The 13,192-nt window shown below is 34.0% G+C and overlaps 2 protein-coding genes and 1 long non-coding RNA gene across 3 annotated transcripts; all 3 read left to right on the top strand.

Moving 5' to 3' along the window:
• Window positions 1-5,391: 5,391 nt before the first annotated feature.
• Window positions 5,392-6,584, top strand: LOC127103687 (senescence-specific cysteine protease SAG39). Its single transcript, XM_051040925.1, has 2 exons — window positions 5,392-5,899; window positions 5,983-6,584. Exons 1-2 carry the CDS (start codon window positions 5,452-5,454, stop codon window positions 6,567-6,569), a joined length of 1,035 nt encoding a protein of 344 aa, XP_050896882.1. The 5' UTR covers window positions 5,392-5,451; the 3' UTR covers window positions 6,570-6,584.
• Window positions 6,585-7,862: 1,278 nt separating this feature from the next.
• LOC127103217 (uncharacterized) lies at window positions 7,863-10,439 on the top strand. Its single transcript, XM_051040486.1, has 3 exons — window positions 7,863-8,352; window positions 8,440-8,538; window positions 10,206-10,439. Exons 1-3 carry the CDS (start codon window positions 7,909-7,911, stop codon window positions 10,437-10,439), a joined length of 777 nt encoding a protein of 258 aa, XP_050896443.1. The 5' UTR covers window positions 7,863-7,908.
• Window positions 10,440-11,264: 825 nt separating this feature from the next.
• Window positions 11,265-11,692, top strand: LOC127100679 (uncharacterized). The gene is made up of 2 exons (XR_007794468.1): window positions 11,265-11,381; window positions 11,480-11,692. It is a non-coding gene; the product is annotated as an uncharacterized LOC127100679 (long non-coding RNA).
• Window positions 11,693-13,192: the final 1,500 nt, after the last annotated feature.

Genomic DNA, 13,192 nt, shown 5'->3' on the forward strand with positions numbered 1-13,192 from the left:
CCCAACTACTCTGGAATGGGTCATGAGCTCAGCTATGGTGGTACCCCTTTGATGCATACACCAAATTATGTTGATTTGTCTAACTATCTCAAGCAATCTCCTGCAGTTGGTGATGATGTTCCTGTGCCCTCAGATACTCAAACACCTGAGGTGAATCATCAACGTGGATTAGGGCCACGAGTTCGGGTAGCTAGGGGGTGTGGGACCGGAGGTCAGTTAGGCGATCCCGATCATCGACATTAGTCTTTTTTGTGTAAACGGGTATTTATATTAATATGAATTGGTCCTATTTTGACTTTATCTATTATATACAATATTTTTCAAAAAAATTACGAAACACACACAGGTGCCATACCAATTGGCGCCTCCTTTAAAACTTAACACATAGGCATCAATTGGATTGACAACACAAGGTGGACTAGCCAATCCAATTGGCGCCTCTTCTCTAAGTTTAAGAGCAGGCGCCAATTAATCTGGCGGCCTCCTCTTCAAAGTGGGGTAGTTTGAGAATTTTTTTGAAAACTGGGTTATTTTGGGGATTTTTTTGAAAAACTGGGTTATTTTGGTAAAAATTTCCCCAAATTCATTCTGCAACAACCTTCACTCAATTCTACCGAAGTGTTTAGTGGAGAAGAAATGCTTTATTTTTTGCTTATGCTGGATTTTCAATTTCAAGCAACACTTAAATCTTGACCTGCAACTCAAGAATTTCAAAAACATCAATGATAAAAGACACTTCTCTATGATAAATCACATTTTCTCTAAGAACTAAGAAGCAAACAACTCATAGTATCTTACTAGAGGTTAAAGATGATTACATATTAAATCTAATTGTGATTAAGTGTACTTTAAAAGCTAAAAACTTTGTTTTTGAAAGACTCTCAAAGTTATGATAATATCACACACTCTTTTGAAAAATGACACAATGATTTTTATATGTGTTTGAGATAGAGCATTAAAAGTGAGTAAAAATACTCATTTGATTGTAGTCAAGTGCAGTGGATATGATTCAAGTCGGAGGAGAAAATGATTTGAATTAAGAACTTAAAACTCAAAGTTTCCCCTTTTTGATTCGAATAAGTGATTCGATTTAAAGAATCATGTGACTTGAATCACTCTGACAGAACCAAAATCTAGCATTTGGAATGAATTTTTTATTCGAATAAACCTTTAGCATAATGTGAATAAATATTTATTATGACTCAAATCAGGGAAGCTTGTGATTCAAATCAACTGATAATGGTAAAACCTGAATTTCACAATCATTTATTGATTTGGATCACGCATATCCTTGACTCGAATCAAACTTCATAAAGTTACTATTTTAGGCAAAATAAAATATTTGATTTAATATAAGGTTAGTATGATAGTAATCATGAATTCATGTGTTTATTTACTCAAATAATTAACTAGTTTGACATGAACCACTTTGCAACAACTTTTATCTTATGGTTCGATTTAAAAAACATGACTTAATGCAGAATATGCTTTAAATGCATTACACTAAATTCAAATATATGTGCAAAACCTAACTTGGAGAATAATCAATAACAAAAAATAATGAACTATAAGATAGAAAATGAGACAAGAATCAAAACTGAAACCCTATAGGAGCGGAGCAACTTCAATAGGTGTTATCCTAACCATCTTTAATATTTTTCGTTTCTAACGTTATCCTATTTAGTATTACCAAACTTCCAATGAAACATCCTCATATTTCCTAAACTTAATTTGTTTCCATGTTGATTCTTAACCGCCCAACTTTCTGTTCTATTCAACTTTGTTGGTTTTCACGTTGTTCATTAAAATTTCCCATCTAGCTTGAGCGGTACCTTTGTGTCAATAAAATTCCTAAGTCCCTCATAAATTTCGTCCATCCAATTTAAATTCAATTTTTTACATCCCCTTATATTTCTTCATCTTATTTCCACCTTATGTATGCACACTAGTCGATAACCTTCATACGTATATTGGATAGCTCGAAAATAAGAAAGCTTAATCCATTTCTTATATAGGGATTTCCATAAAATCTCTATAGGAACTTTATGATACTCCTTCTCCAAGTCAATAAAAATTAAGTTCAAGTCTTATTGGTCCATCCGATATTTCCCCATCATACATCGTAGTATATAGATTTCTTCCATGGTCGAAATCCTAGGCATAAAACCAAATTGATTCTCAGTGACATGAGTCTATTTTCTTAGTCTCTGTGCATTCACTATTTAACATAACTTCATGGCATGACTCATAAGTTTAATCCCCGTATAGTTTTCCCAATTTTGTATATCCCTTATGTTCTTATAGATTGGAACTAAAATGATTCTTCTCCATTCATTCAAAAATTTCTTTGACACCAATGCATCTATATCCAATAATTTCCACATTTCAATAGGTATATGTAGTCTGAACCAACCGCCTTACTGTTACTCGTCCTTTTCAATGCTTGTTTTAAATCTTGTTTTTGAATCTGACTGTAGTAATTATAGTTTTGATCCTCTTCTCCAATGTCGAGCCTAATAGATTTCAGTGAAATAGCATATTCTTCATTAAATAAATTATAGTAAAACTTCTTTCACATATCCTTTATATTCTTTTCCTAAACCAAGACTTTGTCCTCTTCATTCTTAATACACCTCACTTGATCAAAATCCCTTATCCTTTTTTCTCTCCCCTTAGCAGACAGATATATATTTCTCCCTCCTTGGTTCCTAAAGATTAGTATAATCCGTCAATATCTTGGTTTTTGGCTTCATTCACCGCCCTCTTGGTCTCATTCTTAACTTTCTTATACTTTTCCCAGGTTTCAACATTTTTACACCTAGATCATTCTTAAAAGCAATCCATTTTTAATATTGCCTAACTCTGAACACTTTCATTCCACCACCATGATTCTTTACCATTAGGTCTAAAACCTTTTTATTCTTCTAACGTTTCTTTAGCTATTTTTCTAATATCTTGGGCCATATTACTCCACAAATTATTTTCGCTTCCTTGTAGTTGTCCAAACCCTCCCTTCAAGATCTTGTGTTAGAAATTTCCTAATATATTACCATTCAAATGTCACCACTTGACACGTGGTTCTCCAATGCAATATTTTAGAAACCACTAAATATTGGGTCACTGGTTCATTGGCCGAACCATTGGGTCACTAGTCGAATCGCGTGATTAAACTGGATAAAATTGGAAAATTCAGTTGAATAAACATGTCATAACAAAACTATATAGGTATTAAACCAGTCGAAGCGAATGACTCGGTCTCTAAAAAAATCACTAGCACCTAAAAAATATGAAAATATCATAATTTCACAAGTTCATTCTTTAAATTCAAATTCTAAACATAGTCATCACTAACAAAAAAATAGTACAAAATACAAATCAAAATAAAATTTGAACAAAGTCTAATTGCAACATAATATAATTTCATATTTTATAACAAAAAAGTTGTAATATATAATAAATTTAGTTCTAAGGAGGGAAAATTGTTTCAATGTTGGGCTCTCCTTCTTCATCAAAACCTTCCACGTCAAAATCAACTGCAACGTCTTCCCCATAAACGATATCATACTACTCTACGATCATTTCTCCACACACGCCTTTACTTGGTTAACCAATCTTGCAATTCTCATCGTGAACTCGCTAATTGTTTCCTTTTCTTCCATTTGAATCAACTTCAGTTTCCTCTTGTGAGTTTGTAACCTCACCAATTTTGCCTTGTATGCTCCTGTATAACTTTTCTCCATGATTTCTCAAACTTCCTTTGAGGATGTTCAATCATCAAACTTCTTAAATTTATCTGCATCAACACATTGTTGAATCAGATATAACGCCTTGTAATCTTTTGTCCTCTCTTCCTTATTCTTATTCCTATATGCAACTGTTGTACCTTCTACAAGTGGAGTAACATCGTTCTTGATCGCTTCAATAACATCTTGATAACCAAACAACACCTTCATCTACTTGCATCACTTATCGTAATTCTTTGCATCGAGAATTAGGAGATCCGCATGGGTTCATTCATTGGAAATGGAAATCAATTTTGCACTCTGAGTGTTTAATGTATCGGGCCAGGTTTTTGATGGCAAATGTTAAAACAAGGAACCACATGAATGATGATTTTCAATGCGGAGAGTAAGAGAGTGGGAGAATGAGAGAGAGTAAATATTGAGGGTGAAAATGGTGAAGACTTTATTATTGAAATACCCAAAGGGTATATGTACATTTACATGGAATGAGGTACATGTAACAAACAAAAAACTATTGTTGTAATCGATTACATCCCCGCAATAATCGGTTACTAAACGCTTTTGTTTCATTGATATAGTGTGGTAACCAATTGCATTCGTGCAATAATCAGTTACAATTCAATCATGTTTCAACTGTAACCGGTTACAATCACGCATTAAACAATATTTATTCAAATTTTTATTGTAACATTGTCTCTCAAGCACATGTACTACAAAGTATGTACGCACTCTTGTCGAGTATATCTATCTTATTTGTGATATTTATATTTCTGAGAAATTCTTATCTACTCATTAGAACAAAAAATTATCTTGAAAATCTCTTGAATTTAAATAATTTAATAAATAATTAAATATAATAAAATTAAATAACATTAAATGATTGATTGGAAGTACATTATTCGACTTTAGAGGTGGATAGAAAATTATCACCTAAATTTATTTATTATTTTGTTTCAAATGAAGTTTATGATTTTTGCATATAGTAATATAATATATTTATTTATTTTCATTTATTTGTTATGGTAACTTAACATAATCTTTTTTATTTAAATTTTTATTGTAATATTTTATTGTAAATTGAATAATTTAATCTTTTATTAATATATTTTATTGACAAGTTTTAATTTATTATTGACATACTTTATTTTAATATATTTTGCTTATAAAAAAATCGGTTTTTCTATTCACTCGGTCAAATATTACAAGTAACCATCAAATGAAATAAAGTACTACGCATGCATTAAGAGATTATCTTCAAATCAGAGAAAACAGAAATTAATGTCATGAAGCATTATCATGCGATTCAAAAAACTTTCGTGCAAGGGAATTCAATCACCATGCAACATTAGACTTCAGCAAATCATAATTCCAAATATTGTTTGCCCATATATATTATATTTTTATTTTGGGTAGGTTGTTCGCTATTCTGTTTTCACATGTAGTTTAATGAGTTTTAACCAAATTGAAAATCCCCTTAGACAGAACAAAAGCTACCATGTTCTTTAAATAATAATATAAAATAACTAAATAAACTAAAGAAACAATGAAATATGCCGTGGCAGCAAATTCAGATTAATTTAAAGTTTTTTTTATATCTATATAAACCACCACTTCCATTTTATTTCAATTCATATCAATTTACATTTCTTTCTCCAACACATAAACATACACACCTCAACTCAACAAGGCTTTCTTTGATAACAACAAAATGGTTTCTAACAACCAAAAACAATACATGTGTGTTCTGTTCCTCATCCTTGCTCTCAATATCACCAATGTAATGTCCCGAAAGCTGCAACAATCAACATCATCACCATCCTTAGAAGAAAGACACGAGCAATGGATGACAGAATATAGCAAAGTGTATAATGATGATGCTGAGAAAGACAAACGTTTCATGATATTCAAGGACAATGTTGAATTCATTGAATCATTCAATGATGCCAACAACAAACCTTACAAACTAAGTGTTAATCACCTTGCTGATTTGACTCTTGACGAATTTAAAGCTTCTCGTAATGGTTACAAAAAGAGGTCTTCTACTACTGAGTTAACTTCAACATCATTTATGTATGAAGATGTTACTTCTATTCCAGCATCTGTAGATTGGAGGGTAAAAGGAGCTGTTACTCCAATCAAGGACCAAGGTCAATGTGGTAAGTAACATAAACAATGAACAATATTTTACTAGATATTATTTGTTTCGAATAATTAATGTTTGTTTTGAAAATGAATCAAGGGAGTTGCTGGGCATTTTCAACTGTTGCTGCAACTGAAGGTATCAACCAAATAACAACAGGTAAACTAGTATCTCTCTCAGAACAAGAGCTAGTTGATTGTGACACAAAAGGTGAAGACCAAGGTTGTGAAGGAGGTTTAATGGAAGATGGATTTGAATTTATCATTAAAAATGGTGGAATCACAAGTGAGACGAATTACCCTTATAAAGCAACTGATGGAAGTTGTAACACTGCAACAACCGTTCCTGTTGCTAAGATTAAAGGATACGAGAAAGTTCCGGTTAACAGTGAGGATGCACTTCTCAAAGCTGTGGCTAACCAACCAATATCAGTTTCTATTGATGCTAGTGATTCAAGTTTCATGTTTTATTCGCATGGAATTTATACAGGAGAATGCGGAACTGAGTTAGATCATGGCGTTACTGCTGTTGGTTATGGAAGTGCAAATGGTACTGACTATTGGTTGGTTAAGAATTCATGGGGAACAGTGTGGGGTGAGAAAGGATATATAAGGATGCAAAGAGGTATAGCTGCTAAGGAAGGCTTGTGCGGCATTGCCATGGATTCTTCATATCCAACTGCCTAATTAATTTCTCCAATTATGTACACATTCAATCTCATCCATATGCTTGTATTTTTTACTTGATCTTGTATGGATACATATACATGTAACCTTATATTTTAACAACATTAAACTGTGTTATTTAAACTTTAAAGTACATCCACACATCGTATATGTTTATTTCTACTAACATATGGACAGATTTAAGTTGTATTCTCTTGAGAAAATCTCTTTAAAATTTGGATTATGTAAGATATAATACTTAATTATTCGGATAGTATTAGTAAACAGTTATTAAAAATAATTGTCTTATATAACTGCAGTTAGAATTAATTAATTAAAAAAATAAAAGTGTTTCCTATAAATATAAAATAAAGGGGGTGCTCTAGTGATGCTATCTTGAAATTTGATTGAAAAATACCATTTTGAGATTGAGGGAGGTGTAAATTCTAGAAGTTCTACTACATTATTATGTAATTAAAGAGAATTTTTATATTTATTTCTTCTATATCAATTGTGTTCTATCAACTTGTATCTGATCATATCTAATCTGAAAAAAAGTTTTAAAAAATTAGAAAATAGTGTTCTCATCTAGAATGGAAGGAATGTTTGATATTTTTGTTGAAGAGTTAAAAAAACTTAGAGATCGAAGAATAAAACTTGTACTTGCTAAAAGTACAATGCGTGGCAACTCCTATTCATTAAGGGATGTCAAATACTTTTAAGGTATCTTATAAGTTTAGAGGTAGCTCATGCGGGAAGGTGAGTCACCCGTCAATCAGCTGAAGGAAATCAAATGTCACTCGGATGAGGAAATCAAGCGTCCGTCAGTTGAGGGAAATCAAACATCAGTTGAGGAAAGCATGTGTTGCATTGAATGTGATCAATGATGATTTTCCTTAGAAAGCCAAATTGGGCCTTACCTGTGTCTCTTACATAGGGAATGTTTCCCTTTTCTTGTAATTGTTGAGGTGCACAGTGGGCGGTGGTAGGTTTCCTCTACGGCTAGACTTCCCCTCCCTATAAAAAGATCACATCCTTCCTTATTTAATATTTTCCATATTCAATCCTTCTAGGTGCGTAGTGCCACTACGCCAAAAAGGTTTTTTAACAGCGCATCTTAGACAGCGCTTTTAAAAGAAAGCGCTGTCTAAGGTTAAAATAAAAATAAAACACGGAAAATGTTCTAAAAAAATAATGAAAGCGCTGTCTAAGGGGGGGTCTTAGACAGCGCTTTTAGAAAGCGCTGTCTAAGACCCCCCCTTAGACAGCGCTTTTAGAAAGCGCTTTTAAATATAGACCTTAGTCAGCGCTTTTGAGAAAGCGCTGTTTAAAGTCTTTCAATTAAAAAAAACCCATTCCAATGGCTTTCACTTCTTCTCTCACTTCCCATTTTCTCTCTCTCCCAAACAAAAACCCATCCCTAACCCCTTTTCAATCTCAACCCTTCTTTTCCCCTACACTCCACCCAAAACCACTCTTATCATCACCTACTTCAATCTCAACCGTTGCTTCAGCGTCATCATCGAAAAACCCTTCCAGTAACAATAACCCTAAACAATCTAGACAAGATGAAGTTGTTGAGGTTGAAGTAGAAGAGGAACTTCCGTGGATTCAAGAAAAAGCTCTCGACCTCGTTGAGTTCACCGGTTCTGTTACCCAAGCGATTCCCGGTCCGAGAGTGGGTCCCACTTCGTTGCCGTGGATTCTCGCCGTTCCTCTTGGTTATGCTGGTCTCACTTTCGTTATCGCGTTTGTTAAAACCGTTAGGAAATTCAGTTCTCCCAAAGCACAACGCAGGAAATTGGTTGGTTTTTTTGTTTCTTTGGATTTTTTTTTGTTCATTGCGCTTATAGGAAATTATAATGTTTGTTTGTTTGTTTGTTTGTTTCAGGTTGGTAAAAATGCGTTGTTGTGTAAGTCTGTTGATGATTTGTTACAAAGAGGACGAGATGAAGTTAAGGTTGATGATCTCAAAGGAATCGAAAATAAGGTGAGTTATAGAAAATATTTACTTTAAATTGTAGTTGGGTATGATTCTAAATTGTGATTGTAGTTATGCTGCAAACCATGATATTGTCGCAGAATGCGAGCAAATGCAACCGCGATTTCAGTTGTAGAGACATCTAAACCTTTATATTTTCGCTGTAGACCTGAGTTTGTAATTAATTTTTGTCGCAATCTTTGTTATTGTGAAAAATTGTATACAAATGTGACTGCAACTGCTGACACTTTATAGTCATAGAGATATAGAAAAACTCTTGATATTGCAGGTCTGTGTTGCAGTTGCAGACCTTTTTCTAAAACCTTGAATATGACATGTGGTCACTATTTGACATTTGCTGTTGAATAATATATGGCCTCACATTTTGTCTAGGGGTTATGGAATCACTTTTTGAATCTGCGTCAATAATGGGTAGAGAAGCTTTGTTCTTCCCCATGTTTGTTGATTTCTGATACAAACCAATATTCTCAACTATTTGAAATTAAAGAAACCCGCAAGATAGATGTAAATACAAGATTTATTGATGATAATAATTTGATTACATAGGGAAACTCTTTATTCACAACTAACATATGTTTCTCCTACTATTTGATAACTTCCCCACCATCATTAACTAACTCTCCCATCTCAACTAGCTCCCCTTCTTCCATCACAAGATTCTTTCTCAACTGTCCTTTGTTTCTCCTTACACTTCCCATTCCTTGGGCCCATGAGACAACTGCTAGGCCAGTTGATCTTCAGCCCTCCTTTTCTTTTGGGTTGTAATGTAACAAGTGCTACCTTGATAGGAAGTATGTGGAGAAGTTTGTAGCAATAGTATAACTGACAGCAGAGTAGATTCTTCTTATCTGTTGAGAATCAGTGTCATACAATGCTAGGGTAACAGATTAAAAATCCACAACAAGGTAAAATATTTCACTATCACGATAGTCATAACACTATCTGCAACTACATATAGTGAATCTCATATTCAGAACACTGAATTGAATCATTTGTTACTTCTCCTTTTCTGGTATTCCGCACAAGGTTAAATCATGAACTGATTTCTAGTTTTAATTTTTAAATAATGATAACTTATTTTTCTTTTTTTATGTTCTTCTGCACGAGTGCCTATCAGATAGGGGTAACTTGACATACTTGATTGCTTATCATTTGCATTAGAAACACTGTTTTCTTTTACATACTAATCTATAAGGCTGAGTATTTGGCTATTTGCTCCTATTTATATCGGTTTCGTTATTATTGATAATGTATCTTGGTTTTACAAAATAAGAACAATGATTCCACTAAAAGACCATAAGTTCTAAACTGGTATTGTATAAAATTACCATCATCAAGTCATTGTAATATTCTTTGTAGTATATATATTAACGGTCTGTCTGAAATATTGAATTTTGCCTGTCTAACCTTAGGTGAAACTTTTGTTGTTGATGTGTATATGCTTCGATTCCTAATCATGATATGTTTTTTCTGTGCAAATGTTTCTTTAATAAAGGATCATGCCATCTGTCTAGATCATGAAAGTAGTTCTTAGCTTTCATTTTGCTGGCTGGAAAAATCTCATGGAAATTCATTTTTCTGTTTGCTGGCTTACCATACTTTTGACTTCCTCTGCATGTGTCATTGATTTTAAGTAACAAAAAATTCATATCCAGACAGGTTTTGTCTTGGAAGAAATTTTGCACAAATACATCCGATATGCTCTGAACGAGAAACCATTCAACCCTGATGTTATAGCTGATTTAATTCAATTAAGGAGAGCTTCTGCATTAAAGGACTCACAAGTTGCTGAGATTCTAAATGAAATTTCACGAAGAATTGTTAGAGACAAAGGTAATGTCTTCTTAATATTGGACAGTTTTCATCTGAGTAATCCTTGTACGTGGTAGTTTATTTTGTCCTAGGCTGTGTAGAAAAGTATTCCGATCAACTGCAGTGATGAGTGAACAGGATTATTTTTCTCTGGTTTGCTCCTTGTATTGACAAAGGTTTAGTATCTGGGTCCATGTTGTCAAGCTCAAATGCTCGTGTCTTTTTGATAGAATTTGTGAGATATAGCTTCAAACCTACGACTCTACAAATTACCCCCCCTTAGACCAGAGGTAATTACATATAATTGTCTTAAATTGAACTATTTGCTTAAATTATGTATTTGACATATATACACATTAACGATTTCTTGTTATTATTGGTTTTAGGGCATTTCCCATTGTCAGCTGTATTTGTCGTCACCATACTATCGGATGGTTGGCAAGGGAAAAGTGCATAACGTTAGCGGAGTATTACTCCACACTAGAGAGCTCCCTGCTGGATGTTTGAAGGTATCAGTTGATATTGCAGTTGAGCCGAATGCAGCATTACCATATCCTAGCGATGATTCGGATGCAACAACGGTGCACGAAGCAGTAGGTTCGTTTGTAGCATGGCCGACAAACCTCATATGCGTAGGATATGAGGTATGCTTAAAACTTATGTTAACTTTAATGTGTATATTCAAAGTTTAAAATTTATGCTTAAAATTTTACTTACATATTTTCCTTGGTTATGTTAAATAGACTCCCACAAAATCCAAATCAAAAGATAATGCGATTCCACGGCATACCGAGTCCACGGTTTCATGCAAGTTTTTAGTCATGAAGAAATCGGCGTCACCGTTGTCAATACATATATTAGGTAAATCCGGTCTACTTTGTTTTATTAATTAAACAACTTATGTTAATGATGTTTACTTTATGTTAATCCGGTTTACTTTATGTTTCAAAAGAGGTGTTAATCCGGTTTACTTTATGCGAGATACTCTTGCTTTGGGCCGATTAAAGATTCCCACCGATGTATGTATTTCTAACTTATGAGTTATTTTTATATTTACACATATCTCATATAATTAAATAGTTGGAATTAATTCAAAATATGTTATATTATTATGTAGTACTTTGATGAATTCAAGTGTGCATTTTATACAAAGGATCAAGTGGACGAAATCAAAGAGGAGTGGTGTCAATTCATGATAGAGCTCAATGTTTGTTCATAAATTTGTGTAATTAATGTGTACATTTGTAGTATATGTTATGACTTGTAAATGTGTACATAAATTTGTATATATTTTGATACATTTAAGGCAAAATTGGTTTGAATTGGTATATATATATATATTTGTTAGCCAAAAATTGGTAGAAAAAAGGTCAAAATGGCATATATAAAATGTGATAATTGTCTGTCAAAATCTGGTTGAAAACAGGTAGAAATTCTGGTTTATAAACCTGGAAAAAATGTGGTTTAAAACAAAAGCTTCAAAAAATTTCGTATACCTTAGACAGCGCTTTTGTAAAAAGCGTTGTCTAAGGGGGGGATTAGAAAGCGCTTTAGGCAAAAGCGCTGTCTAAGGGGGGGGCTTAGACAGCGCTTTTTGAAAAGCGCTGTCTAAGGTATACCTAAAAAAATTAAAATAGGAGGGTCTTAGAAAGCGCTTTTGGCCAAAGCGCTGTCTAAGGGGGTGGGGCTTAGACAGCGCTTTTCAAAAGCGCTGTCTAAGGTATACCTAAAAAATTTAAAATAAGAGGGTCTTATAAAGCGCTTTTGGCCAAAGCGCTGTCTAAGGGGGGGGCTTAGACAGCGCTTTTAAGATTTAAAAAAGCGCTGTCTAAACCTTTAGCAGCGGAGGTTTAGACAGCGCTTTAAAGCGCTGTCTAAGGCTAAAAAAAGCGCTGTCTAAGGTCTTGTCTGTTGTAGTGTGCATTCCTTTCACAAGTTCTTGACAGGGAGAAGATTGAAAATGGCGTTACTTCTCAGCTTAGGCCAACCAGTTGGGGTATTAGGGCGTCCAAAGTTATATGTCAGCGGTTGAGAGTTTTTCTACCGTTCTGGTATTCTTCTCTTTTTATAACATCAAAATCAGGGCAAAAAGTGGCTTGGTGGCCTTATGCGGTCTTCCAGGGAGAAGATTGTTAAAGCCCCACTCAAAACCTTACGTATACCGGAAAGATAAGTTCCTTAGGGTCTGAGGATGGGATTATGCCTCCATGGTCATGACTAGGGCGACCGGTGCCCCTCGCTTTCCATTGTCTTAGACAAGTGATCTAATGGTTATCATTGGCTTTGACTTTGATGATCTTACCTCAAATGAGCCATGGATAGTTCAAGTATTGAACAATTTTAAGTTTATGAGCTCTCATACCCTAATCATTATAGATCAAGGAGATGATAATGTGATAGATTAATACTTGGGTGAGTATGTGATCGGGAAAAACACTTACTTTAAGGTCGTTTGTGTATTACACTATCTTATATTTTTTTATGACTTTATTGCAGAAAAAATGTCTACAATTCCACTAGTGGAGAGGAATGAGTACCTGGCTAAGAAGAAAGATGAACATCAATCGACGAACAACCCTCTGATTCACCTAGGTGGCCGAATGACATTGGAAGGAAAAAGGCGCAGCAGCTACCAAACCCTGGGTGCTACCCACCCCATTAAAATTGAAAAACAATGAGAGGGTTCTTCCTAGATTCTGAAGGACGGTTATATTATAGTTGTTGGAGAATGCATGGCTAAGGAGAAGTTTTTTCCAGTAAAGTGTTATCCCCCTCAACCTTCTTTCTAGAGTGACCCTATGTTCAATACTATCAGGTTTATCGGGAGTTT

The sequence above is a fragment of the Lathyrus oleraceus genome, chromosome 7 (assembly GCF_024323335.1).
Source record: "Lathyrus oleraceus cultivar Zhongwan6 chromosome 7, CAAS_Psat_ZW6_1.0, whole genome shotgun sequence".
NCBI classification, from domain to species: domain Eukaryota; kingdom Viridiplantae; phylum Streptophyta; class Magnoliopsida; order Fabales; family Fabaceae; genus Lathyrus; species Lathyrus oleraceus.

What these genes read in the sequence shown, in the direction of transcription:
- LOC127103687 (XM_051040925.1), top strand. Translation starts at nt 5,452, where the DNA reads ATGGTTTCTAACAACCAAAAACAATACATGTGTGTTCTGTTCCTCATC. An exon ending in CAAGGACCAAGGTCAATGTG is followed by an intron (nt 5,900 to 5,982) that starts GTAAGTAACATA and finishes AAATGAATCAAG; the next exon opens with GGAGTTGCTGGGCATTTTCA.
- LOC127103217 (XM_051040486.1), top strand. Translation starts at nt 7,909, where the DNA reads ATGGCTTTCACTTCTTCTCTCACTTCCCATTTTCTCTCTCTCCCAAAC. An exon ending in AAGCACAACGCAGGAAATTG is followed by an intron (nt 8,353 to 8,439) that starts GTTGGTTTTTTT and finishes TGTTTGTTTCAG; the next exon opens with GTTGGTAAAAATGCGTTGTT. An exon ending in TCAAAGGAATCGAAAATAAG is followed by an intron (nt 8,539 to 10,205) that starts GTGAGTTATAGA and finishes ATTCATATCCAG; the next exon opens with ACAGGTTTTGTCTTGGAAGA.